The sequence below is a fragment of the Gadus morhua genome, chromosome 9, assembly GCF_902167405.1.
Source record: "Gadus morhua chromosome 9, gadMor3.0, whole genome shotgun sequence".
Taxonomy (NCBI): Eukaryota; Metazoa; Chordata; class Actinopteri; order Gadiformes; family Gadidae; genus Gadus; species Gadus morhua.
The window spans coordinates 17,653,115-17,680,802 of NC_044056.1; the positions used below are offsets into that span (position 1 = coordinate 17,653,115).

Consider the following 27,688-nt stretch of genomic DNA (forward strand, 5'->3'; position numbering starts at 1 on the left):
CCTCCGTGTTGCATTCACACAAAACACACATTTCATTGTTTATTTTGTGTAGGAAAAACCCCACACTTATTGCCTTGCCTGTAAGGATTTATTGAAATTCTAACCGACCCAATGGATAACATTAACTACTTGACCCGCAGTAATATAGTCAGTTGTTGCGCAAGTTCTGGCATGCATTACCGCCTTCTTATTTCCCCGACGACAATTCTTTGAAACTTTTCACATTGTCGGTACAGTGGGAGTAGCGTCCCAGTTGGATGTTCATCCAGATGTTGCGTCGCTGTTCCCACCCGCCCGGAGCCTCCATCACCTCATACAAGCGCTCCCTCTGTTCCTCATGTTGCTGCAGGAATTTCTTACACACTGAGAACACCCACGTGTAGAAGTGAGGAAAGAAAATGAATGAGAATATTTCATTCAAAAGATGAAGGATATTTTAGGTTATTTTACTGCCATCGCAACGATAAAGAAACACTTGAGTTCCACCATCACTCTGGACTGACCTGCCACCATACTGGGTGATAATGGAGAGCTTATCCCCACCACCTCCTCCCTCGGGAACAGAGAAAAGAATTCTGATAGCATCTGGAGTCCGAAGCCACGACCCCTCCAACCACGGCGAACCAGGGTTGTGTCCAATACTGGAAGCAGGTAGCTCTGAGCGGTCCAGCTGCCACACAGGCTGCCTGTGGAAAAAAACCGCAGTCCAACAAGTTATAAACAGACTCTTCTGTACTGGAAGTTAGGATTACCAACAGACTCCTCTGCAGAAGTAAGTACTAACTGGACTCTTGAGTGGAAGTTAGCATTAACCACAGACTCTGCTGTGGAAAGGAGTATTAACAACAGAAGCTTCTGTGGAAGCAATGTTTTATTCACAGGCTGGGGCTCCTCTCTACACATTAATACCACCCAAACAAATCAGCTCGCTTTCGCTTCACGGGATCTCTGAAATGCGTTATTCAACATGTATTCTTTATAGTAGAACAATAATAATGAACTAAACTAAACTATGAACAGAAAATTATATTATGTTTTGTAATTGTAGTTTGAGTACATAGCTGCCCATTTTTGCTCTATGTTTATTTTTTTCTCTTTGATGAAACACCCACACAAACACACCTTTCTGTTTGAAAGTATAAAAGCCCACCGCCTGCCCATCCCTCCACAGCAGCTTCCCCTGTTCAGTCCGGGGGTGAGGGGAGAACAGCCGGTCGATGGCAGGGAGCTTCTCAAGCACATGGGCCAGGAGAAACAGGATGACCCTCTCCATAGCCGACTCAACCTTGGAATGAAACCAACATATCAGGGGAACGAAAACAAGCACAAAACAACAGTTGTATTATCGTTATGAAGCTTGATTATAACAGAACATTCAGGAAAAAAGTGTGCTTTGCTTTTATTATCACACACACACATAGACACTGGAAGCTGTTGTATTTTGACTCAAAGGAATGACAAAATTAAATCAGACACAAACACGCAAACTTGCTCGCACATGGATATAACACACACACACACACACACACACACACACACACACACACACACACACACACACACACACACACACACACACACACACACACACACACACACACACACACACACACACACACACACACACACACACACACACACACACACACACACCATTACAAGTCCAGCCCTGGATTTGCTGGTGGTCTTCGTTGCATCTTCAACTGAACACCATTTTCCATGCAGGTAGAGAGCCAATACTAATCCAGAAAATCATAGTTAGTACACACCCTGTGTATGCATGAAACATATTTCTGCATCTGTATGAGTGAGTTACAACGTTTGCATGCTATTATATGGTGCATACAACCATTGTCTGGATCATCAGGGGGGTGGAGTGCCAACACAGCGCAGTCAGATGGGTCGTCAGGAAACATGTTTAATCTGCTCAAATTACTTTCCTTTATAGCCACCTGGACAGAACAACTACTTCAGTTTATGAGCGAACTGCAATTTTACGTGTCTGAAGAAAAAAAACAACTGTTTTCAGCAATGACAGACATTTTTACTACATAACATGTTCTTTATGCCGAAATATTAGGCATTCACGATTATCGTTATAGTTAATATTTTAAACAACGAAAGTAAGCTTGACCAATCGAGGCTGCGCTGCACCTTTGTGTGATGAAGTGTATCGAACTCTTCATGGTTTTCATTTCTGCTTGATTTAAGTGAAGACAAGTAGTTATCGGAGGCCGAGAGTAAATCATCATAATCCTCAGATGGCAAGATGTCTATCGGATACATGGCCATCGAGCGTCGTCAACAACCAGCATCAATCCAGGTGCTTATCAATGAAAGTAGCAAACATTAAGTCTAGATCTCCTCCAGCCAATCTATAATCCTTAAACAATTAATTAAATGTTAGATGTTCAGAAGGTGATAATATACGGTATAACGTTACAACAATATGCAATATACTGTTTTTGGTTATTTCCTGCAAAACAACAGCAACTGTACTTTGGCCAACCTCGACGTCACTGGATGTGTAGCCTTTGAAGTGCTGGAGAACACAGGTAAACTTCTCCCTAGGTTGGCTCCACTAAGTTATTTAGGCTTAGGTGAGGAGGCTCAGTTTTATAACATTCAATGCATATTTTTCCTGAGTAGACATTCGGGAATGTTCATTTGAACAACATTTGCACCGAACTTCCTTGTTCTTCCCTTCCCCTAATCGAGTCAGTAGATGTGGCCTGAGCACCACCTGTCGTCGGTCAGGGGTATAGTGCTTGTGTTCAACCGGAAGTACTTTGAACAGTACATCAGTTAAAGTATAATCTTGAATGTCGCCGTTTGTCAACTAGTTGAATAGTGCATGCACGATGCTCTTTACTGTGTCACGGACGAGACGCTTGCTCCAGTGCGTGTCACGTCTTTTGCAATGTCGCTACATTCAGAAAGGACATACTCAAACTGTAAGATTGATTTTGTTACACCTGTCAGACTGTCTGCATGTACAATGTAGTGTACACTCATGAATTGCACCGTTACGTTACTGTTTGTAAGCAACCATTGACCGCCTTCCAATGTGAGTATGCATTGTGTTGCTCTCATTCCTGTACAGAATGGGGGTTTGAAGAAAGCAATCTCTGCCTTCACATCTCTGTGTGGTGAAGATGGGGTCTCAACAGGTGAAACTGTTAGGGAACAACATGGCAGGGATGAGTCTGTTCACAGGTCAGACTTTCAAAACATTCTTGCATACTTTTCTATCGCTTTCACCTACAGATGTAGTGGCGTGCCACACACCTTTATGTTCGAAACAAGTTCCTTGCATTATTTCGACAACCGTACCATAAATATGTATGTGTACACTAAATGTACAAAAAAAACGGTGCTCCTCTACAGATGTCGCCCTCCAGATGTGGTTGTTTTTCCACGTTGTGTGGAGGAGGTCAGTGCCCTAGCCAAGATCTGTTATCGTCACAACCTTCCCATCATTCCCTTCGGCACCGGGACTGGTCTGGAAGGTGGCGTTGGCGCTTTGAAGGTAACAAAAGTGAAGTTAAAGTTACCATATTATCAAGGCGATTGAGTCGGTGGTGTGTTTGTGTACGGCGCAGCATGGTATGCAAGCTCAGTTTGGGGTCAACATCAGAACATGGGACAAACATCAACAACTTTACATTAACAGCAACAATCAGACCAATAGTAATACACATGTGTAAATGTGTCAAAATAAACGACAAAGTGTGTGGGTTCAAGCCAGGTAAGTCTTTGTTAGTTTTCGTTATTGTGTTCAGGTACATATTGTCACATGCTTCCCTCAGGGGGGTGTTTGTTTCAGCCTCAGGAAGATGGACCAGGTGCTGGACGTCCACCAGGAGGATTTTGACGTGACCGTTGAGCCCGGTGTGACTCGCAAGGCCCTCAACTCCTACCTCCGGGACACTGGGCTGTGGTTTCCCGTAGGTCTGTTCTGCATTTACTGGTTATGACATTTAGTCTATGATTGACTCAGGGTTTCTCCAGAGCAGTATAATCAATGTTTTATAGCATGCCAGCCTCACTAGGGCTTTTCTTAGCCCCTTAAAGCGTTCTGTGGCACACTATTCAGGGATTTTCTTTTTATAAATCATGACATGTGTCAAGCATGTAACACAGCTATAGGCCAGTTTCCTAAGTTGGGGATGAAGAGCAATCAATGTAAACCTAGAGTCTAAACAATTCATTTGAGAGGAGGAATATGCCAAAGACTGTTGAATGAATATAAATACTCACACCATAAATATTCAGTCATTCAGCCACTGATTGACTGAATTCAGTCACATTCAGCCACATTCAGTCACTTGAATCCAAAGCTTCTTGCAGTGACCTCACATCCGCCTCATTGAAGGGGGTTTCAGGGTATGGGGTCGGGGGCGCACAAGGCAGTGAGTAGTTCTGCTGCTCGGCGGGGGTCTTATGTTTCAGACCCTGGGGCCGATGCGTCCCTGTGCGGCATGGCGGCCACCAGCGCCTCTGGCACCAACGCGGTGCACTACGGCACCATGCGGGAGAACGTCCTGAACCTGGAGGTGGTCCTGGCCGACGGGTCGGTAGTGCACACCGCGGGGAAGGGCCGGCGTCCCAGGTAGCCACGGGAACAACAAACACATTGGGAGGCCTGCTGGCACAAGGCCAAGTACAATCTTATTATAAAGCAGCTAAAAAAAAGAAAAGTTTTTGCTGCTTTAATAAATTGTGTATATATGAGTCTTGCACATTTTGGGTTGTAACTTCCTGGTTAAACGCACTAATTGCAAGTCGCTTCGGAAAAAGGGTCAGCCGAATAAACATAAAGTCATGTATTATGTATTTAAAAATGATTACTTTACCAACACGTCTCCTTACCCTGCTGCCCTGGTTCAGATCCCTCCTCTCTGTCTCATCCCTGCAGGAAGTCCGCGGCGGGCTACAACCTCACCAACCTGTTTGTGGGGTCGGAGGGCACGCTGGGCATCATCACCAAGGCAACGCTGCGCCTGTATGGCATCCCGGAGGCCGTGGTGTCCGCCGTCTGCTCCTTCCCCTCGGTGCAGGCCGCCGTGGACAGCACTGTGCACGTCCTGCAGGCCGGGGTGCCTATAGCCCGCATCGGTGAGGAGAGAGGGCTCATGGCTGGGTCTGGACCGGCTGATGGTGGGGCGAGCAGGGACTAGGCTGGCAGGCGGTCTTAATGAGACCACAGGGTTTAGAGCATGGCTACCAAACCCTGGTGACTTAATGTCCTAAATATTACACAGACTATGTAGAAGAATAGGATCCAATGACTGAGGGGTGTATTTTACTATTCAGGATCAAATTCCCAATAGTCCCAATGATGTTGCTCCGAATTATAATTGAATATTAATTATAATGGTTCACTATTTTAAATAGGTGCATAATATGTTTATTGATATGTGTTAATCTTGTCATGAGTTTAGCCAAATCTAAGACGTGTGCCCCTGTGTACATGCTATCTATGTCTTTTCTAGAGTTCCTGGATGACGTGATGGTAGATGCGTGCAACAAGTTCAACTCTTTGTCCTACCCTGTGACGCCTACTCTGTTCCTGGAGTTCCACGGAACAGAGGACAGCCTTGACGAACAGGTACGCACTACAGGTGAGTGTGGAACTGTGTACAAATTATGAAAAAGGCAGTGACGAGTCATTTCACTACAGACCGAATTTAGTTCATAAAATCACCAATATAAGAAAGTGAGATAGATACAAGTGTGTGTGTGTGTGTGTGTGTGTGTGTGTGTGTGTGTGTGTGTGTGTGTGTGTGTGTGTGTGTGTGTGTGTGTGTGTGTGTGTGTGTGTGTGTGTGTGTGTGTGTGTGTGGGGGTAAATCCACAGAGGAGATCACGAGTGCCAATGGGGGGGCAGATTTCCAATGGGCCCGAGATGAGGGGACGCGAGCCCGCCTGTGGAAAGCCCGCCACGATGCCTGGTATGCTGCTCTGGCCCTCAGACCTGGTTGTAAGGTGAGTTACGTTCACAACCACTTGGTCAAAGGACAGTTTAGAGAATGCTGCCTCCAGATGTGGAGAGGGGGCAGAGAGTTTAATTCTAGGTCATGTAGGCAATAGCATATGGGAGCAGACTGCGGGAAGCCTGACACGACAGCCGATAAATAAACCCTTGAATGAATGAGAGATTGATGTTAGACATTTTATAAGCATGTCGAAGTGTTCCAGCCTGTTATCCATTTAAGCTGCTTAAAGTGATGTAACCATCACTTTGCCCAATTCAATTTCTCGAATGGGGACTCACTTCTGTATGGAGGAATATCATTTTTGACACATTAGATTATACTATAAAATGAATTAACCTAACCATGGTAATCTATCTGATGTCGAAGTCCATTATAATTGACGATCAATCAACCACAAGCAATACTACTTGTGTAAGCACTACTTACGTTTATTTGCAAAAATAAAGGAATGTATTTAACTTCAATAAATTATTGGAAGGTGAACAATCATATACAAATCCACAAAAACCTAAATCTAAATAAATCACACAAAGCTTAACAAGCTTACCGTCCATTCTCTCTTGACAGGAGAATGGATGGTATAAACCTTGATTGGGCAAGTTTCCCTGACCTGTAAGTTAAGTTTGCATCAACACAAGTGAGAGACGAGTCATTCAATTGAATAAACTTGGTGACGCTTTCGGTGATAGGCTGAGTGTTCGACTGACTGACCGTATCTTGGCATTAACAGGAGGGCACCGGGAAACCACTGCCTTCTGATTGCCTTAATTTTCTAAATTCAACTTTCTGACTTAAAGGGCTGCTATTTTACCACTAGGTGCAAGTGTGATGAGCCATTACAAGCCATTTTGAAATCTGCCATGCCCTGGGACTCACTGTGTGTGTGTGTGTGTGTGTGTGTGTGTGTGTGTGTGTGTGTGTGTGTGTGTGTGTGTGTGTGTGTGTGTGTGTGTGTGTGTGTGTGTGTGTGTGTGTGTGTGTGTGTGTGTGTACAGGCTTATGCCACAGACGTGTGTGTTCCTCTATCCCGCCTGCCTCACATTATAGTTGAGACCAAGGAAGACCTGATCCAGAATGGACTCACAGGTACGAGGAACAAAAGATTATCATACATACTGAGCTACAAGCAACGCTACGATTATTTTATTGGGTTATTGTTTATGTGTTCAATTAATTATGTGTTCATAATTGATTGCTAAACTAAACACCTATTATTAAACATATATGACTAGTATGTAACCGCCAATACGTAATTGTATCAATCGCAGCTCACCAGGAGCAAATGTTTGATTGTGTTTACCGTTTCGATTTCGCTGGATGCTATCTCGGATGACCGCACCTGTCTGCCTTCCCGCCCAGGACCCATAGCTGGTCACGTAGGAGACGGTAACTTCCACTGTATCATGGTGTTGGACCCAGACGACTCAGACGAGGTCCAGCGGGTCCACCAGTTCACAGAGAGGCTGGCCAGGTAATGGGTCACCATGAGCTCATTGCATTGCTTCCTTCTTGTCCTCCCTTCCTTCGCTATCCACCCCAACGACCTCCCATGGAATCAGACTCTTTTTTTGTTTGTATTTGTATCACTTTGCCTATTTTAAACCAAACCTAATATCGAAGGTTGGTCTTGTTTTGGGAACAGGGGGGAGAGTGTTTAGTTTATAGGTCACCAAGTTGTTGGATCAATAAAAGAACCCTCCCTGGCAGGTGTCCCAACCAGCTAGTGTTTTCAACAAGGAGTGTGTGTGTGTGTGTGTGTGTGTGTGTGTGTGTGTGTGTGTGTGTGTGTGTGTGTGTGTGTGTGTGTGTGTGTGTGTGTGTGTGTGTGTGTGTGTGTGTGTGTGTGTGTGTGCGCGCGCGCGCTGAGACTGCACCACTCTGAGGTGCCTGCTGGAAGGCGTCGGTGGAGCAATAGGATTTCGCCACACGGGTCGATAGTGCACCTTGTCGTTACATTATCACCATGACGGCCAGCAGCGCACATTGATTACAGCGCTGACACAGGGCCTGCGGTGGGACATGTCAGAGGCCTGAGAGAGCTTCTGTCGGCAGGGTCCCCACTTCCCTCCCATGTGGCCAGCCCAAATTGTAGGAATTATAAATAAACCTTTTTTGCTTTGCCTGCTGAAAAGCAGAAATTGCTGCGTGTGCTCAGGATAGGCAGGCAAGGGACCCTAGTGATACCGACTACTTGTCTCTGTATCAACTCTCTTTCACCCTGCCCACGTCCTCGCAGAGTCTTCCCAACACTTGTCTAATCCTCTAGAAACTTAATTTGTTTGCCCTCTCCTGTCTCCTACCTACTCATCAAGAAATAGACAGACAATCATTAAACCATATAAATTGATAATTTTTTATGTGTGGTATTAATTCCGGCCCCTCCCGGAGATAAATAAGTACGATATTGATTACATGCTCCAGGTGCACTGACCATGATAAAACTCATTCCCTTGGGGCTAACGCCTTTATTTGCTCATAGTGAGATAAATCTATGATGAGCTTTATACAACCTCAAGCAGGCGCCACCACCGACCCTGTTCCTCCTGCCTCCAGGCGGGCGCTGGCCCTGGAAGGCACGTGTACCGGGGAGCACGGCGTGGGCCTGGGGAAGAGGGCCCTGCTGCGAGAGGAGATGGGCCCCGGAGCCATGGGCGTCATGCAGAGCCTCAAGGAATCCCTGGACCCCAAGAACCTGATGAACCCTGGGAAAGTTCTATGAAACTCTGCGTGTAACCTGTCTGCCCTGTTTTACTGCTGATTCAAGCACAGAGGGTGGGCTGAGGGTTTCTTTCAATAATGGCATGTGTGGGTTAAACATGGGTGCTCTTTCTCTTTCTATCTCTTTCTTTCTCTTTCTCTCTAATTTGAGTTTTGTTTAATTAGTTGAAATTTATGAAATATTTGATCCATCCACTTCTGATCTTTTTGTATTTTAGGATCATATTTTTCTGTTCTATTCTTGTTATTTAACTTGTTATTATTACAGTACTTATTTGTGAGAAAACACTGTCATACTGGTCTCGACTTGCAGTACAACGGCGGCTTGTACTAAATAATTGGGCTTACATAAATGGTCAAACAACGTCTTGTAGACTGAAGGGATATGGTGCAATACGTATATGAGCCAGCAGGGGGGAGCAGCGCGGAGTTTTTATCGGTCAGATCAGGTCACTAGTAAGGACAAACTCATTCTTAAAGTTGTCATTCGGATTATATGCAGCCAAATACTATAAATTCATTCTTTATTCTTTCTTTTTTGTTGTGAAATGTTTTTTCAATTTGACAGGAAACAAAAACAATAAATAAATACCTCAATCATATTTCTCATATTTCTGTTTTTTTTTAGTAAAAACAGTAACATCATTATTATGATACCCCTCCATGAATGGGACCGATAGACCTACTGAATCACGGTCAACTGTTGAATAAGAAACATACATAAGGTCTTTAGTGTAGGCCTTCACTTGTAGGCAATTACGTATCAGGTTTATTATGAGAGTAGACACGGCACCATTTACAGATTGGGCTACAGCGGATATTACGCCTACAGACGCAACTACTTGGCCGTAGTTTTGCTTATCGGGTAGAACTAGGGCGGCTGCAGCAACCTGCGCAAATCAACTTTTATTCCCCAAAATACTAAAGCCTCAGCCACCCAAGCTAATATAGAGACGCAGATAAGATTACACCCAGTAAGGCTAATCCTACACCAAATATGGCAAGCTTGTAATCCAAATTATTTCGCAAATGATAAATAGAGAAAAGATATCTGTGATAATGCCCATAACCGTCTACAAGAAAGATGATGCGTCGTTGGAGTAGCCTAATGTTCCCTCAAACAGTAAAATCAAACGGTGTGCTCTCCTCTCTTGCTGTTCACATTGTCTCCGTATATATCTTGTGTATTAATGATCTGAGTTTGCGCACTGGACGCCTCCATTGTCTCGCCAGCAGTACCCGCGGCAGCGCGGGGCGCGGGAGCGAGAGCGCGCTGATTTGAGAACGCAGGGGAGCGGCGTAGTCCTACAGTGACCCGAATCAACGACAGACGACAACGGGGGGTGGGGGGGAATCCGAGGGACATACGACAGGAACAACAACAACGACGACGACGTTCGAGATTGCAATCGGCCAGCGATCGACATCGGCGGTCCTCCAGCAACAGTTGTCGGAGGACGGCTGAGATCTGCTGAAGGGAAAGCCACCAACACACGGTAGAGGAGAACTGGGCGCACATTGCGGTTATACGACTGGATGTGTTGTGCTTGTCATCCCGGCTGCTTGTGTTGTGGATCTGAGGAGGCTGTGCCCTGTCATTCGCGAGCGGTACAAACGTGTTGCTGCGTGCAGTTGCCGACACCATACACACACACACACACACACACACACACACACACACACACACACACACACACACACACACACACACACACACACACACACACACACACACACACACACACACACACACACTGTCTGATCATTATAGGGGGGATGTGGGGATCACCGCAATATAACAAGCTCTATTTATTTTAGCCCAAGCCGAGCTGTCATTCAGCATCTTCCACTCGAGGTTTATTTCCCGACGTGGTGGATCGCGCAGCACTCGGGAGGGCTCATGTTTGCTTCAACAGAGACACGGGCTGTTCCGTCTGCCGCGCGCTACAGCTGCTGTAGTCAGACTTGACAACCCGCCGCGGACTGGATTCAGAGCAACAGCAGCCGCTCCGTTGGCTGCCAAGGGCCGAGGAAACCACTGCAGACAGACTGCCTGACAGACAGGCGTGCCAGGACAGGGAGGGGGCGGCAGCCGGCGACAGCTCTCTCGACCCCTTCTGAGGATCGAGCCGAGCCCCCCTCTCTTCGAGAGCCCCCGCCCGTCGTCACCTGGGGGTGCACTTTGGATGGGGGGGAAGCAAAGCACGACCGGGCGGCCCCGGGGCGCCTTCCCCGGCGTCTCCACGGACGACAGCGCCGTGCCGCCCTCGTCCCACTTCGGCCACTACCGGCCCAGCGGGCCCATGGGCCTGCGGAGCCGCTCCGTCAGCTCGGTGGCCGGCATGGGCATCGACCACGGGGCCGCCGTGCCCTTCGGCTTCTACGGCCCCCGGGGCACGGACTCGGACAGAGCCATGGGGGGCGGCGGCGGTGGCGGCGGCGGCGGCGGGGGGCCCGGCCCCAACGCCGTCGGCCCCCACGGTAACGGCTACGGCCAGGAGAACGGCGGGGGGGGACACCACCACCACCACCACCACCACCACCACCACACGGAGAGCGTGCTCTACCTGGGGTCCCGGGGGTCGCTGGCTGACACCCTGCCCCTGCACATTGCCCCCCGCTGGTTCAGCGGACACACCGGTAAGTGCCTCCCTCACCCGAGGTCTGTCCCGCGTGCCCTCTGGCGGGACGCGCGGGACAGACCTCTGTTTCACCTCGGGGTCATGACATGGATGGGGAGGGGCAGAAGACATGACACACAAATAGACAGACACGACAGATAACATGACAGATAGCCTGACAGATAACCTGACAGACAACATGTGCGACAAATACAATGACTCTTCTTATCTTAGGGTGAATTGCATTTCTTGGGCGACTGTTGGAGAGCCTTGCAGAACATCAATCCCCTTGACCGAACCAGGCTCTGCATGAGAAGCCATGGTGTGTGTGTGTGTGTGTGTGTGTCTCTGCCATACAAACAGAGCCCTGCATAGGTCACCCTGTGTGTTATATTGTAGAATGACACCTGTAAGCCTGCTGACAAATCTGGCTGAGTCAATTAGCCAGGCGATTAGAGAGGAGAGAGGAGGGGGGGGGGGGGGGGGGGGGGGAAGGATGGGTGGAAGAAAAAGAATGGAGGCGGGCAGGCAAATTAAAAGGCAAAGGAATGATGAGCGAATCAGTCTAAAGAGCGACGGCGTCTGGGGAGCTGGGCCGCCTGACAGAGACGAACGGAGAGAGGGATGAGAGATGGGGAACGGGAGGAAAACAGGGTGGAAGAGGACAACATGGATGGATGGATGGATGGAGCTCAAGGTGTGGAAGGGCAGGTGCAGGAAGTATGGTCGTTGTCATGACCGGCTTGCCATTGGTATTAACAAACACACACACACACACACACACAGACAGACACAGACACAGACACAGGCACAGGCACAGGCACACGCACACACAAATGCGTACTACATGCTACTTAGTGAGATGTAAGCTGAAATGCCCACAATGCCATCATCAAAAATATTTGACAATAATATCTGGATCACAGACACGCCAGTAGGATTGCATGCCTACTGGCCTGCCTGTCCTTTTGCCCTTAACTCGTTTTTCTCCCACACGTTCCCCCTCATCTCAAGTTAGTTACACCCTCCTTATCACACACACACACACACACACACACACACACACACACACACACACACACACACACACACACACACACACACACACACACACACAGGCACACACACGCACACGCACACAGGCAGGCATATCCAGATCCCCAGGCTCTCATTTTGGTGGCAGTGACCAGTTCACAGCAGGGGGAGAAAACAGCAACTCAGACGTCAACATCCTGAATATCCCCCCCCACCCCCATCTCTCCCTTCATCACCTAGCAACCGTGATATGCTTTAGCAACAGTAACGCCTCAAGGGAGCGAGAGAGAAAAGCAGAGACGTCAACAGTGTTCTGGCTGAGGCAAGACGACATGACCGAGGGGAGAGGTTAAAGAGATTAGGCTCTGTGCCAGGTCCTTTGGGTGGTCCAACCCAAGGGTTATTATAGTCTGGATGTAGTGGATCAAGGAAACCTGATACACAGGTGTTGCAGACACACTCACATTTGGATTCAGAGCGCTCGTTCGCGGTCCATGCAGTCCAGACATCGCAGTATGTCATATGTCTATTGTCACTCTATCGTGCAGAAGTCCAAACACCCGCAACAGTTGGATGCCGGATCGTCTCAGATGAAAGAACTTCATCAATTTGAGGATATGTTCATATTCAAATGCATTTAAATAAGGGATGATATACGGTATATCGACGACTACCAATATATGTGCCATGTCAGTATGGGTAGATGGCCTAAAAATTTCAGATATCGACAAGAAATGGCGGATATCCAATACCTCCCCTAACTGTATCTTGCAGCTGTGTTTGTGCGCCAAAAACAGCCATTGCTGAACCACTGATGAAATATCGGTTATGGTCTATGGTATTGGTAGCTTAAGAATATTGGTATCGGCCAAAGAAATGTCATACCGGTATGAAATGTCTAACCCTAATCAAGGTGCAATTTAAATCCTTTGACCAGGGATTTCTGGTTGGTCCAGTTTCCCTCATGCTCTCCCTTCATCATTCATACAAACAATGAATCTATGCTCATTCATGGGGTGGTGATTTCTGAATGTCAGCCAATCCACGGAGACCAACTCCTTAGGAAGCCCAGCCACACCGTTATGGTTGGACTCGTACCCTAAATAGGCCCTTATTGCGCTGAATCGGTAAAAGTCAGGCTTGTGTTGGTAACATTGTGCAATTAGGATAAGTGTGTATAGAGTGTGTGCTTGATGTAGGTGGGTCTGCCAGAGAAAGATGCTTTGAAGATGATATTTCAGGCAATCATCACAGGAGAGAAAAGACCGTCTCTTTACAATTCAAGACCAAGGTCGGCTTATGCAGATGTGTGTGCGTGTGTGTGTGTGTGTGTGTTTGTGTGACTGTGAGGGTGTGTGTGTGTAGGTGTGTGTGTGTGTGTTATTTGTGTCTGCATGTGTGAGAAGAACATTTATTCTGGTGTTAAAAGCAGTGTTTACACGTCTCATGTTAATTATAACACAGACCAGGTAGAACCTTGGCACTGCATTTGCAGTGCAGTGTCAAACACACACACACACACACACACACACACACACACACACACACACACACACACACACACACACACACACACACACACACACACACACACACACACACACACACACACACAGCTCTACAATACTGTCTTCCTTCAGCCCCCTATAGTGGAGGTGAAGCAAGCCATGTTTATGCAGATTAAATGGCATCAATGATTCAGTTATGATAAGGGACCGTATTGTAACTTTCTCTTCCTTTTGATATAAAATATGTTCTATCGTTCTCTCTCGCTCAGTGCCTCTGGTGGGAGTCTGAATTGGTGTTCACATATTTGTGAATAGTGATCACATTGTAGTGTGGGTGTGGGTCGTAGGTTGTCCGCATGCTTTACAGCGGTGGTGATGATGGAAATGCAATTGAAATGGGGCAGTATGAATGCTGCATAATGAAGTATGGAGATGACAAATCATTAGGTTTTCTAGTTTTGTATTTGTTTGCATGGCTTTTTAGCCAAGATTGCGCAATACGGACTGGAATGTATACGACTGCTTGCTGGTCTCTCGGGCCATTTAGGGTGAGCTCATTCAAGGATAACCGCGGTTAAAGTGTGTTTGCGTTTTAAGTATAGCTGAATAATTAAAATAATCGTTCATTAATTAAATTGCCAAAGTGTCCCTCCCACCTAATTTATCATTTTGGAGAACATTGACCCATCCACAAAACTCATGAGAGGACCAGAATACATCAGTGAATGAGTGTGGATCAGCTGCACTTAATATTCAAATACAAGTAGGCCGACTTGGTCACATTAGAGAAGGGTGGCAGACTGGGAGACAGACATACTGACAGGCAAATAGTGAGTCATGCTAACTGTCAGATGAATAGTGAGACAGGCATACTGACAGGCAAATAGTGAGCCAGGCTGACTGTCAGGTGAATAGTGAGACAGGCATACTGACAGGCAAATAGTGAGCCAGGCTGACTGTCAGGTGAATAGTGAGACAGGCATACTGACAGGCAAATAGTGAGGGGGCTGACTGTGAGGTACAGAGAAAGACAGAAACAGACAACACGTGACCAGCTAAATATGACCTTGGATCAAATAGCCATGAATTGCAACAATGGCCACTTATTAGAGGTGAGGAGTTTACTATCAGGTCCTCAAAACTCCTCTCTCTTGGTTGTGACCATCATCTGATAGCAGTGACTAGGACTACAAGGACAGCACAAGCTACATTCACCCATTTTTATTCTCTTGTGATTTTCTTCAGCGCAAGTGAATTATGAGCCTTCACATCCTCCCCTAGAGTTGATTAGTCAAACTGCTGTGGTCAGTTTAACGCTGGCCAATCAGGGGGGGGAGGGGTGCAAACAATAACTTTATTCTTAATGCCACCTAAAAGAGAAGAGCTGGGTCAGACCTCATAAATTGCAAACCGTATTTCTCAAATAGTGCCACTTATGATTCATGGGGGTCTGGAAACCAGCCTATTCACTGACATCATTCTTGAAGAATTCCTTGTCGTACAAAATGCGTCCAAATTGCAATCACGGCCCCCACTACATTAGAATGGGATAGTACAGGAATACAGCTAACCTTACCCAACCCTAACCCTAACCAGCAATGGATAAAGCCCAGTCTAAGAGTTAAGGCGTCCTAATGAGGATCAAGAGATCAACATACAGATCAGGGGTTGAGTGAGACGAGGCTGTGTGGCTGGGTTCAGAGCCCAGATCCTTTTAGCCTAGCAACAACCTTCTTAAGAGTACAACGGCACACTTTTCCAAGCATTATGTCATTGCATCCCTCAAGTCCGTCCCCAGATTCCCGAGTGGAGCCCTCCAATTCCTAAAACGGGGGTATTGAGGTCTAATCACCTATCCCATGTATTATTGATACAACCTATCGATCAGCACATGGTCAATACCGCATTTACACCATGTGCTGCTCACCAATAAAATGTATCCTTGCTGACCCTTCTCCCTGGTGCATTGCATCATAGAAATGACTTCATTTTATAGCCAGGGTCAGACCAGATAGAACTGAAGACTAAATAAAGTATGCAATACAATGCTGTACAATAAAATACAATACGATATAAAAACATTTGAGCAAACAGGTCTTAAACAGCCAGAGTCCTTACGGGTATGGCAAGTTCAATTTTAATCTTACAGTATTATTGTATTTATAACTGTTAATATGCATTCAAGTAAATAGACAATAGCCATGTGCTGTTATCACAAAAATTTGGAAGCTTGAGAGTTTTATTTTGAATACCTGTATAAATGCTTTGTAAAGCACTGTTCTGTCAATTCTAAATTAAACACTGTTTACGGTTTAGTCTCAGATAAACAAACTCAACATGATGACTGTTGTGTCACAACAATGCCACACACACACACACACACACACACACACACACACACACACACACACACACACACACACACACACACACACACACACACACACACACACACACACACATCTAGTCCCCTGGCAGCAGCGTCCGACACACAGTGGATTAAGGGATGAACCGTTTGCTCCTCTTTTTTTTACAATAGTGGGTGTTATCTCCAGCCTGTGTGAGGGACCATGTCAGTTCACACACCCATCAAAAGTGCAAAGCAATTACTCAGCCATCTCATCTCTCACTGTCTCTCTGTCTCTCTCTCTCTGTCTCTCTGTCCTTCTTCCACCGAGACGATGTTCTCACAGTAGGGGACATAAGCAGATCTTCGACTTATATTCACCGAAAGCCATCACTGTATTTTGACTCAAAGTAATGAACATCTGATGCAAACACACAATCTGTCTCGCACATGTACCATCTTGCCCAAACATGAATGTCACACAGACACACAATTAGGGCATTTAGCAGACGATTTTATCCAAAGCGACTTACATCGGTTAATGCACACATTGACACACCGACGGCAGAGTCAACCATGCAAGGCGACAGCCAGCTCGTCAGGAGCAGTTAGGGTTAAGTGTCTTGCTCAGGGACACATCAACACTCAGCTAGGAGGAGCTGGGGATCGAACTAGCGACCTTTCAGTTACAAGACAACTGCTCTACCTCCTGAGATAAGCCGAGCTAAGTGCATACTCCTCAGACTGTTCTTTCGGTTCATTCGACAGAACAGAACACAAGAATAAAGGGCCAACCTCCGGACAGCCAGCGGTGGTTGTGTTGAACATGACAAGGTCACGTTTTTGTTGAAGGAACACACAAAGAGAAGGGACATCTGTAGCTCGGGAAAGAAGAATCTGGTTGCATGCAGAGATTTAAGAATATAGGTCAGCAGCGTTGATTTGTTCTCCTCACTCTACCTCCCTCGCTTTTCTTTTTCTTCCGTGCTAGCACACACACGCGCACGCACGCGTGCACACACACACACACACACACACACACACACACACACACACACACACACACACACACACACACACAAACAGAATCACACACATGGCCTCTGTTTGTCTGCTCTTCCTCTGTTAGCTCTGCACAATGGGTACTCAAAGGAATTAGAGATATGGGCACACACACAGACACACTAATGTGCACACACACAAGCTCAGACAACATAGGTTGAACCATGTACATATTGTCCAGACCTGTAAAGTAGGCAAAGGCGTATGACAATAATATCAGCCCACCCATCCATGAATCTAGACATATTTAGGACACCTTAGTTTCAGTGACAGCCGCGTTGCTGCTTATCCCCAATGCTTGTCATGACCGACAATCCCCTGTGGAATTCGCACGCACGCACGCACGCACACACACACACACACACACACACACACACGCACACGCACACGCACACACACACGTGAAAATGTCACATTCACCACAGAGTTGACACATTTCTTTGTCAGATCTCCCTAGCCACTCTACCACCACACACACACACACACACACACACACACACACACACACACACCCAAATGGCAGTTGGGAGATAGTCATAGGGCCATAGCTTTTGGGAAGACAAAGATTTGCGACAGATTTGACACAGATTTCATAAAGACTTGATAGAGATTATATAAAGATTTGAGACCGATCCTCTGTCTCAAACTTCCTCCTGTCGCAAAAACTCACCTTGTATCTTCACTGCCTGTGAATGTTGTATTTTGCTTATTATTTGTTGTGGAAAAAGCGATCTAAAGGCGGTGACCTGAAGTGACAATGTCTTCCTCCTGTTTACAAACGGTGTCCGTCCAGCGGACCACAGACAGAACATTACATTTAGTGCCATAGGGGCTGTAGCACAACAACAGAAGCCAGATAGATGTGGGAGTTATTTGTTCACCAGACAGACAATGCTTTTGAGCACAAGAGAAACACAGCAGCCTTTCTGTCAGTAATATGAAAAAAAATGAATTATGCTGGCTGTGTCCTTTTTAAGATAAACCCTTCAACTGCTATGAAAGCAAAGCTTAAGCCTAGTCTACTGAATTGCACTTGTTTTTTTCTTTCCTATCCAACAATACATGTCAAATTAGGCTCTGAGAAAGATGCAAAATGGCCGCCTTTCTTGAGTCATTTAACAGTTGAATAGCTTGTTAATCATTATATTTAGTAATACTGATGGTCATTTGTTATTTTTTTTGAATTCTTTACTTATAATCGACTTGAAATGTAATATGCCGCCCCACACAGTAATTCCACAGCACTACACAAACATTACCTTTGTCCTTAATGTTCTGCTGAGGAGTCTGCCAAGTGGGACTGCACTTTTTCTGTCTCAACTATTCTATAATTATTTAATTATATCACATTGTTTGATACGTATGCTTGCAGTTGTTTTTGTTTTAAGTTGCAATCATGCAGTGTCTCAATCTTTGGCTAGCTAACTGGATTTATGAGTTTGAGTTTATTATTTTTAACCACGATGGGGCTCAGAGCTTTAAGCTGCTCTGCCCTTCTCCTCTGGAACACTCTCCCACTTTCCATCTGTAGGAAAGAGTCTCCCTCCACCTTTAAAACCTCCATCAAACTCACCTGTTCCGACTGGCCTATCCCTCTTAACTCCACCCACCAGCCAATTTAATGAATATGTTGCATTGTTTATTATAAAAATGTGTTTGTTCAAGCTATTTTTGTTTTACATTATAATTTGCTTGTCTTAACTGTAAGGTGACCTTGAGAGTTTTGAAGGCAACCTCAAATGAAATGTATTATTATTATCATTATTATTATTATTATTATGCTCAAACTCCAGTCGCACAGACTTTTTTTTCCGGGATTACCTAAAAGTAAAGCGGTTAAATGGTGTTTATTGTACTAAGCTTCAAAACATTTTCATTTGTTAATCCAAATTTCTTTGTTTAATTTGTGCTATGAATGGGCTCACAGTTTTTTGTTACATTGTGGAAGTTTAAATTCACAGAAAAACAACCTGTACATTAATCTTTCTGACTCCTTTAAGAGAAAGCGCTTTCCTTCTTCTAACACAAGGTGTGTTATGAGTTGAGAAAACAAAATATATTGCAGAAAGTGATCATGTTCAAGGTTCAAGGTTACAACAACCAAAAGCTGCTCTGACCAAAAAATAGTAAATATCTGTAGCTGTCGCAATACAAGCTAGGCAGACCGATTGCTAAAACTAGCATGCTCCTCATGTGTTTTTGGAGGAGTGGCTGTTGAGGGAGGCCTGAAGGTGCATCTGATTTATTGGTTGGATACTTTCAAAATCTAGCCTACTCTAGCCTAGCAGGTTCCTCCAAGTCAAGTTGCCTAACCAGGTTTAAACTTGTAGCCCAACAAACAACAAAATGTATGTGAGCAGATGGATGCTGCATTGCCTTGTTTACCAAACCTCAATCAGGCCTGTTCTTACATAGACTGGATTTGCAGTTCTTGATTTGGTAATCAGAGAGGCTCTCAAGGTCTCTTTATCACGCTTGCTCGCTTTCCTACAACCCATCATAATGTAACCCCTGGTGCCTGCTGAGGAGGACAGATCCAGCAAGTCTTCCTGTATCACCGTGGCCCCATTCTTTCTCTTCCTTCCTCTAATTATAAATCCTCGACTCTTTTCTCTCTCTCTCTCTCTCTCTCTCTCTCTCTCTCTCTCTCTCTCTCTCTCTCTCTCTCTCTCTCTCTCTCTCTCTCTCTCTCTCTCTCTCTCTCTCTCTCTCTCTCTCTCTCTCTCTCTCTCTCTCTCTCTCTCGCTCCCTTGCTTTCTCACTCAGAAGGCTTTTCACCACTGTGCCCCCCACTGCTCCCCCTGCAGGCTCACCCCCTCTCCCCTCCCATCTCACCTGAATCTGAGGCAAAGATGCAAAAGAAAGAAAACAGTCTTTTTTCCTTTCCTCTCCCCTTGTGTTCTGATAACAGGACAACAACAGCCTCCCTTCGCTCTCCTTCTTCTCTGCTTCCCTGCTTCTCCGCTGCTCCTTCTTCCTTCCTCCCTGTCTTCTATTTTGCTCATTCTCTTCCAGTTCCCATGGAAACTGCTGTTCTTTTCCGGTAAGGTGAGGAGAGTTGTTGCTGTGTAAGTTGTGATGTAATCAATCCAACAGTTTAATGGAAGGGCCGGGGTTGTGGGTCTTCCGGCTGTTGTCATACCCAGTAGCAAGGCTTTACATAAAGAAATCTCTTCCGTCTATCCAAAGGGAAATTGGAAAGGGGAAATTTAATCTCCTACAATGAGATGGCACATTTTTATTTCCAATGTGTTGTGTACAAGGGGTTGACTGTTGATCTAAATAAACTCCACTTCTTTTTCACATTTATATGCTTAGTTGTTTTGAATTATTATCATGAGTGCATTGTCTGTTTAAAGCGTACCTGTTTGTAACGGGCCGGTTGCTTGGCCTCTGGTATGGCTAATTTTGAGAGAACAGCTCATCCAAACGACTTCACACTCGACAATGTCCTTCATTTGGTGCTCAGCAACACACCCACCAAGTGTGAAGACGATCGGATGAACGGCTTTCGAGAAAATCCAAGGACGGACAGACATTCAGACAGTCATAAATACAGACTGTCCATTTGAATCATTGGAATACAATGTATTATTATAATCATTATGATTATTATTATTAGTCCTGCATACGTAACATTGTGAATGTATCCAAACAGTTTACTTTAAATCTCATGTTGGGAGATTACCCTAAAATATATAGGTATATATATATTAATACAGTGTCTTCTTAACAATGTATATAAGGTCCAATATTAGGACTGGTTATCAGTTGCCACATAATCTTAATAAGCGAATGTAGATGTCATCTGAACTTTATACACCTGCCAATCTACTTCAAACTGACAAAATTGGCTGTCAAGCTCATCAGAATGAGCTCCAAGATAAATCTGTTGTTGAATATACCTGTTGCTTTCTGGTAGCCCAAAATGTAATTGATCTAAAAATTAGAAATTAATTATACAATTTTAAACTGTCATGACCCTTTGCGAGCAATCCAACCCTTCTTCATTTGAAATGAGCATGACCGAGGCTCAGAGGTTGAATTACCATGACGATGGATGGCCATGACCGCTGAGGAAAAAACACAAAACAAATCACTCTGCAATCAATCAATTATTCCTCAAAGTCTTTAATTACACTTCCTCGCTTCAAGCAGGAAAGTATATCCACTGAGTCCCCAACCAAGACTTTGCTCATGTTTGGTGACGGCCTTTTTCTATATCAAACAGAGGACAGCAAAATAAGTTCACGATAAAACGTCTAGTACTGTTAATTCATCATGGACCTAAAACTCTGTAAACTGTCCATACTACTGCCATTCGTTGCTTTACTTGCGGTGAGTTTATACTACTCAAGCACGTTTCAGAGTTGTCATTTCAAAAGTCCAACACTGTCTGTCTCCTCCTTCTGCTTGTCTCCTCGCTGCCTTTCCTTCCATCCGTCTGTCGCTCGCTCTGCTGACATCCAGTATCGCTCGGGCTCCGATTGCCCAGGATTTCCATCCGTATAGTATTAATGGCATGCCTCGTCTCTCCCCCGCTCTGATCTTGTCTGCCTGACACCGCCTGCCCGGAGTGTCTCTGTGTGTTACATCTCTGCCTGCAGTCTGCCATGCCGACAGAGTGGAGGCCCCTACCGTGGCTTTGTTGTGCCTTGCACTGCAGCAGAATCCCCTGCCTCATGCCACCACAGCTGACACACACCACTGGCTCTCTCTATGGACGTGTGTTTGCAGATGCAGCAGTCGCCCCCCCCCCCCCCCCCCCCCCCCCTTCCCCTCCACATGCCACAGAAACATCTTCTGGAAAGGAATCTGTGTTTCTTCCTGCCATTACCTTCTTGGTTTCTGAAGCCGAAGCAGGACCCTGGCTTGTAGTTTGACTTGAACTTCCTTACTGTTTTTTGCCCTTGGCTAGTAGTTTGGTTTGAATGACCAGAGTGTTTTTTGCCCTTGGCTAGTAGTTTGGTTTGAATGACCAGAGTGTTTTTTGCCCTTGGCTAGTAGTTTGGTTTGAATGACCAGAGTGTTTTTTGCCCTTGGCTAGTAGTTTGGTTTGAATGACCAGAGTGTTTTTTGCCCTTGGCTAGTAGTTTGGTTTGAATGACCAGAGTTTTTTTGCCCTTGGCTAGTAGTTTGGTTTGAATGACCAGAGTGTTTTTGCCCTTGGCTAGTAGTTTGGTTTGAATGACCTGACGGTTTTTGCGACATTTACTTTAGCTGATTTCAACGCGGTCCCCTAAAATTGATCTCATTTAGCTTTCATGTAGAATATATTGTCCCCGTTTGACTTTTTAAACAGCGTGGTACCCATGTTGCGAATTAGGTCTTCCTTATATGTCCATCACGTCACACTTCTGATGATGCTGCACATTCATCTTTGATGTTTCATGAATTTGCATCTCCACCCGCCACCCCTCTGTATCTCCTGCCTCATGCAGGCGCCTGGATCCAGTGATTCATCTCAGCTGGAGCTGTGTCGTTTGTCTTTAGACAGTCAGACACATAAAACAAATTGAAATACAAAGTGAGGTTGATGCGGTTCAATGTTGTCGTTTTTGTTTGTTTATTTATTTGCAACCCTATTCATCTGTATCTGAGGGAGTTGTTATTGTGTTGTCGTGCTCTTCTGTGCATCTTGGTTTGATTAAGACAGACTGGCGGACTCCACCTATAGACCTAGGTGGTCCTATGGATGTTATTGGTTATTTATTACAGCCTAATACTATTATCCATCGGGGGTTGGTCCACCATGGCCTCTGATGCCTGCAGGGACTTACTGGACATGGGGGAACAGACGCTTTCATTTTTGGTCATCAGGTGTTGTGTTTTCGATGACGTCAAATCACTGAATATAAACTTTAGAATATAAATCTTTAGGCCTTCTCTACTGATATTATATAGTACTGTATCTCAACCAATCAAAACAAATCAACCTTCGTAACTACTCGATAGACAGACTCAAGAGTGTCAAACATTAAAAATATGGAATTCGTTGAGAAAATGACACACATATGTAACTTACTATGTGTTTATTTGGTAGTGGAATAGGACAAAGTCATGAAATATATGTAAGTTCTTTATAAGTGCTGCCCCTTAATAAAGGGTATGTCCAGGGCAGTTCAAAACAGTTAACCTTTTTTGATAGCCCTTTTTATTGCTGTGATATAGTGCTTAAAAATGAACCTCTGGTCAGGTTGCGAAGGTCAATAGCACAGTATAGGGTCCATCTCTCACACAAACATGTAACCCTAAACTCACATGAATAAATGCTACAATGCATTTGGTTTGGTTCCCAATACATTGGTGTGTCTGATGAAAAGACCCCTGACAATATATTAATGAAATCAGTTTAAGTGTAAATGATAAGCAAAAAACTCATCTATGTGTACATGAAATGGCATGTATTTAATTTCAAATGTCCACATTTTTTGAAGACATACCTTCCAGGTTAGTAGAGAGGCGTCACCAACAACACATACGTTTTTGTGCGAAACTGCAGCAGCTAACAATCAGAAGTCAGAATGTTCAAAGTGTGTTAAACTGATCCACCTTCTGTACAATCACATGAGCCCCCTCTGGTCTCAGGGAAGGTCAGCAAAGGTCGGGGCAGATTTCCAGCTCTACCATGAAACCCGCAGTGTGCTGGGAGGAAGGGAACCGAAGGCTCGCTGGTGTAATACACCGCTGGCCGTTTCCTGTAGGTAGATGCCGATGCTGTGGTTTGTTGATCTAATAAGCATGGATTAGTAGGAGTTATTGCTAAGTTAAATGAAATATGAGTGGAGTCGTTATGTAGTCTGGCCAGAGGACCCCATTGGCCTCATGGGGAATAAAGGAGCAAGAAAGCACTTATTCAAAGTAAAGTTCTCGCTGTTCCCTCACAAACAAACATGGGCCCAGGGGATGGATAACATTTATTTTTTACTGAATTGCTATTGAATTGGAATTAATTAAAGAAACACTTAAGTAGGCTCTTATATATGTTTTAACCACATGCACTTTTCTTTGAATAGTTATTTTTTGCAAACACATAATGAACACACTCACACACACACACACACATACACACATACATACACACACACACACACACACACACACATGCACGCACACACACACACACACACACTTTTTTGTCATTAGGTTAACGTTTGTGCGTTGTTCTGTACTGGTTGTGAGTTGTTCTGTTCTGTCTGTTGTGTGTCGCTCCTCATTAGGCTTTGACTCTGGAGTCCAGGGTCTGGGGACGGGTTTTTGGTTTCCTTGACAGTGGTCGATGAAATATGCATGGGCCAAAGATTGAGCTGAGTGGCCATGCCCGACACATCAATGTGCCCTTATGAATTTATCCTTGCAGGGTTAGTCCTGTATTTGTGTGCACATGTGTAAAATCTGTGAGTTTGAAGTGCCTGTTCAACTTAAGAATTATGAGGACTCTGCTCTATGTCATGGTCAGGCGTGTGTGTGTGTGCGTGTGTGTGTTTGTATTTAGCTTTCTGTGTGTGTCTGCGCGTGTGTGTGTGTGTGTGTGTGTGTGTGTGTGTGTGTGTGTGTGTGTGTGTGTGTGTGTGTGTGTGTGTGTGTGTGTGTGTGTGTGTGTGTGTGTGTGTGTGGTGGTCATTTAGTCTTAGAGATAGACTTGTGATGTAGATAGATGTAATAGTATTACTCGGATATTGACAGTGATACAGAACTGCAAGATATATGCCCTTCTAAAGCTGTTGCTTTTGGTGTGTTTCAAAGATTGTCTTTGCAAAGAAAGATTCCTAATTGGGCAAGAACTTTCCTCATCCCTGCTTTCATGAGACCACATGACACACTTTTGCCAAAATGTCATTATTATTAGTAGTAGTATATTAGTTTATTTGTCAGGGACAATTCAGCGCACATTATTACATACATAATTATCACAGACAATTCCATAACAATGTGTCTAGATGTGTTGCATAGAAGATTTCTATCCAGTTGGCTAATTTGCAACCCCATAGTCCCCATTTATATATTTATAAAATGTGGAGGTTGGCATATTTATTTTTTGCAACCAATGAGTAATCCAAAAAATATTTTCTCAAAAGTAGAAATTGGTATCGTACCATCCTTTAAATATCATTAAGTTATGGTATTATTTTGTCTGATATGAATGAGCCGAAGAGATGTGATAAACTGCAAGCTTCTCCATTCGTCATAGCTTAACTCAGTGATTAAATGTTTTAACGACATCGGTTTCAGTGGGGCTCTTGGTGCAATTGTTTTTTTTTTTAAATGTCTTCCGAAAACACTGTAAAGGACTCAGTGATGAGATCTTCAGAGGGAGTCACACATTTTCTAATCTATTTGTTTCTGTTTCAGACAACTTCATTCATCCCTAGTAGGGCAATTCATGTGAAGCTCACCCAGTCCACGCACACAAACTCACAGGACAAGGCAGGATAGTTACATGTCAGAGGCAACAGACCAACGTACATAGGTCAGTGCAGGGAAACAACCACCAGCACAATAAAATGAAACACCTGCCATGGTTCAAATAAAGAACCACAGTTTAAAATGACTACTGTCTACATTTAATATAGTGGAAGGACTCCACTTTCACATCTTCTCCTTTCAATCTCTTCTTCAAATGCTCTGTGCATTTTGGCAGACATTAAAGGCATCTAGCATGGGATATTGTTGCATGCAGAAGTCCTGTTGATACATATTATAATTATGTTATAGCAATAAACGAGGCGGGTAACATGTTTTGATGGTTTCCATTTGAGCCATGCTAGAATACACTAGTCTCTAATGAAGCTGTCCATGCCTCTCACAATAACTGTCCCTCAACCTGAATTAAGCAGAGAAGGAGGGGGGGAGAGAAATCCTGTTTGCTTATCTAGAAGTACTAAGAAATTGCATGCAACATGTACTAACACACACACACACACACACACACACACACACACACACACACACACACACACACACACACACCACACATACTTTAATTTGTTCATGAGCGTGTCTTGTTATTTATCCCGATCTGACCTCTTGTGTTCTTTGAATATAAAGTGTCCCAGAGGATTTGTGTTGATTTGTAGGCAGACTGTACACACACACACACACACACACACACACACACACACACACACTCGCACACGCTCACGCGCACATGCACACGCACACACACACACACACACACACACACACACATACACACACACACACACACACACAGGGAAGACGCACTAGACTGGGATAATCCTACAGGACCAGGTATTATAATCCACCTCACCTTTCATGGAACACTTTAACGGCATCACCTTCCCTGTGTTTTCCACTCATCTCCTTCAGCCCTCCCTGTCTCTCCCTACGGAGGGTCTAGAAATAGAAGCAATGGGAAAAAAATAGGTCAGCTGCCAAGGGGTTGTGTATGTGATGTTGAGGTCATGTCACTATTCCATGTGATAATAGGTGAAAATGTAAGGGACATAAGAACGTGTTGTGTGTGTCCTTGCGTGTGTGTGTCTGTGTGTATAGGTGTATGGGTGTGTGCGTGTGGGCAGCCGAATATGTATTTCTTAATGTATTAATATTTGTCTATTGATTTTTACTGATTTTTTTCTGTATTAATTTACATTTTACATAAAAAAATTCAAAGCAATGCATACTTAGAAAAGAGTCAAAAAGCATGTGTGCTGCCCCGACGGGGACAGCCCTGTAACACAGCCTACGGAGGTCAGACTGTCAGCGGTATTAAGTACGGCTTGGTGCCACATCCCACCGTCCGTTACGGGACAGCTTCACACGGTTCGGTGGGATGGGCCCAAAACACACAACCACTGGAGGAAAGGAAGGAATACTAAAAGGAAAAGAAAGTGCTAGAAAGAAGGAAATCTTACGCCAAAATAAATAAGAAGATAGACATCGAGGGTGATAGAGTAAAGAAAGAAGGAAAGAAAGAAAGAAAGAGAGGAGGCCTGAGGAGGTATGCCAGTAATTCTATGAACAAGACGGTCAAGACGAGGCACAAGAGCCCGTTATTGAAGCTTGTGTTATATTGAAACCCACCTGGTGTTTGAGAGTCAGCCAGGTCAAGCCGACCCTTAAGATAGGATTTGACTTTGATAGTCGAAGAATCAGCATTGGAGCATACTCTTGGACAGATGTTGTTGATACTGAACTGAATATTGGAAACACAGGTCATTATTCTGGCTAGACTCGAGCTCGTTATAGTCCCTCAGTCATTTTTTGGTATGGATTTGAGGATTCGGGTAGACTCCTCATATTTCTTCTGGGATCACAAAGCGTTAACCCTGTATGAACACACAAGGCAGGCAATAGGCCTATAGGACCCTGTCCATTTCCACAGACACTGCACCCAAGTTTATTGAATAGAAGATACAATTACTGTGTGCTAGT

The 27,688-nt window shown here is 44.8% G+C and overlaps 3 protein-coding genes across 9 annotated transcripts in view; 2 read left to right on the plus strand and 1 right to left on the minus strand.

The window, feature by feature from the left end:
• Window positions 1-26: 26 nt before the first annotated feature.
• On the minus strand, window positions 27-2,714 carry fam169b (family with sequence similarity 169 member B). Of its 7 annotated transcripts, none has more exons than XM_030366405.1 (7): window positions 2,510-2,714; window positions 2,155-2,326; window positions 1,850-1,952; window positions 1,654-1,739; window positions 1,123-1,285; window positions 504-686; window positions 27-363 (listed from the first exon to the last, which is right to left on the minus strand). In XM_030366405.1, the coding sequence occupies exons 2-7, from the start codon at window positions 2,290-2,292 to the stop codon at window positions 188-190; spliced, it is 849 nt and encodes a 282-aa protein (XP_030222265.1). In that variant the 5' UTR covers window positions 2,293-2,326; window positions 2,510-2,714; the 3' UTR covers window positions 27-187. The 7 variants fall into 7 exon arrangements, with proteins under 7 accessions (XP_030222265.1, XP_030222269.1, XP_030222270.1 ...); XM_030366409.1 differs by having other exon boundaries at window positions 70-363; window positions 1,850-1,965; window positions 2,155-2,197; window positions 2,510-2,706; XM_030366410.1 differs by having other exon boundaries at window positions 70-363; window positions 1,850-1,965; window positions 2,155-2,200; window positions 2,510-2,706.
• Window positions 2,715-2,745: 31 nt separating this feature from the next.
• ldhd (lactate dehydrogenase D) lies at window positions 2,746-9,319 on the plus strand. Its single transcript, XM_030366404.1, has 11 exons — window positions 2,746-2,954; window positions 3,104-3,216; window positions 3,388-3,529; window positions 3,810-3,951; window positions 4,453-4,612; window positions 4,919-5,118; window positions 5,496-5,624; window positions 5,861-5,988; window positions 6,995-7,085; window positions 7,359-7,470; window positions 8,553-9,319. Exons 1-11 carry the CDS (start codon window positions 2,862-2,864, stop codon window positions 8,716-8,718), a joined length of 1,476 nt encoding a protein of 491 aa, XP_030222264.1. The 5' UTR covers window positions 2,746-2,861; the 3' UTR covers window positions 8,719-9,319.
• Window positions 9,320-9,912: 593 nt separating this feature from the next.
• Window positions 9,913-27,688, plus strand: part of znrf1 (zinc and ring finger 1) — a 26,901-nt gene continuing 9,125 nt past the window's right edge. Inside the window, exon 1 of the mRNA XM_030366899.1 lies at window positions 9,913-11,357. Within this exon, the coding sequence (XP_030222759.1) occupies window positions 10,904-11,357 (454 nt within the window). The 5' untranslated portion in view covers window positions 9,913-10,903. The remainder of the gene's footprint in view (window positions 11,358-27,688) is intronic.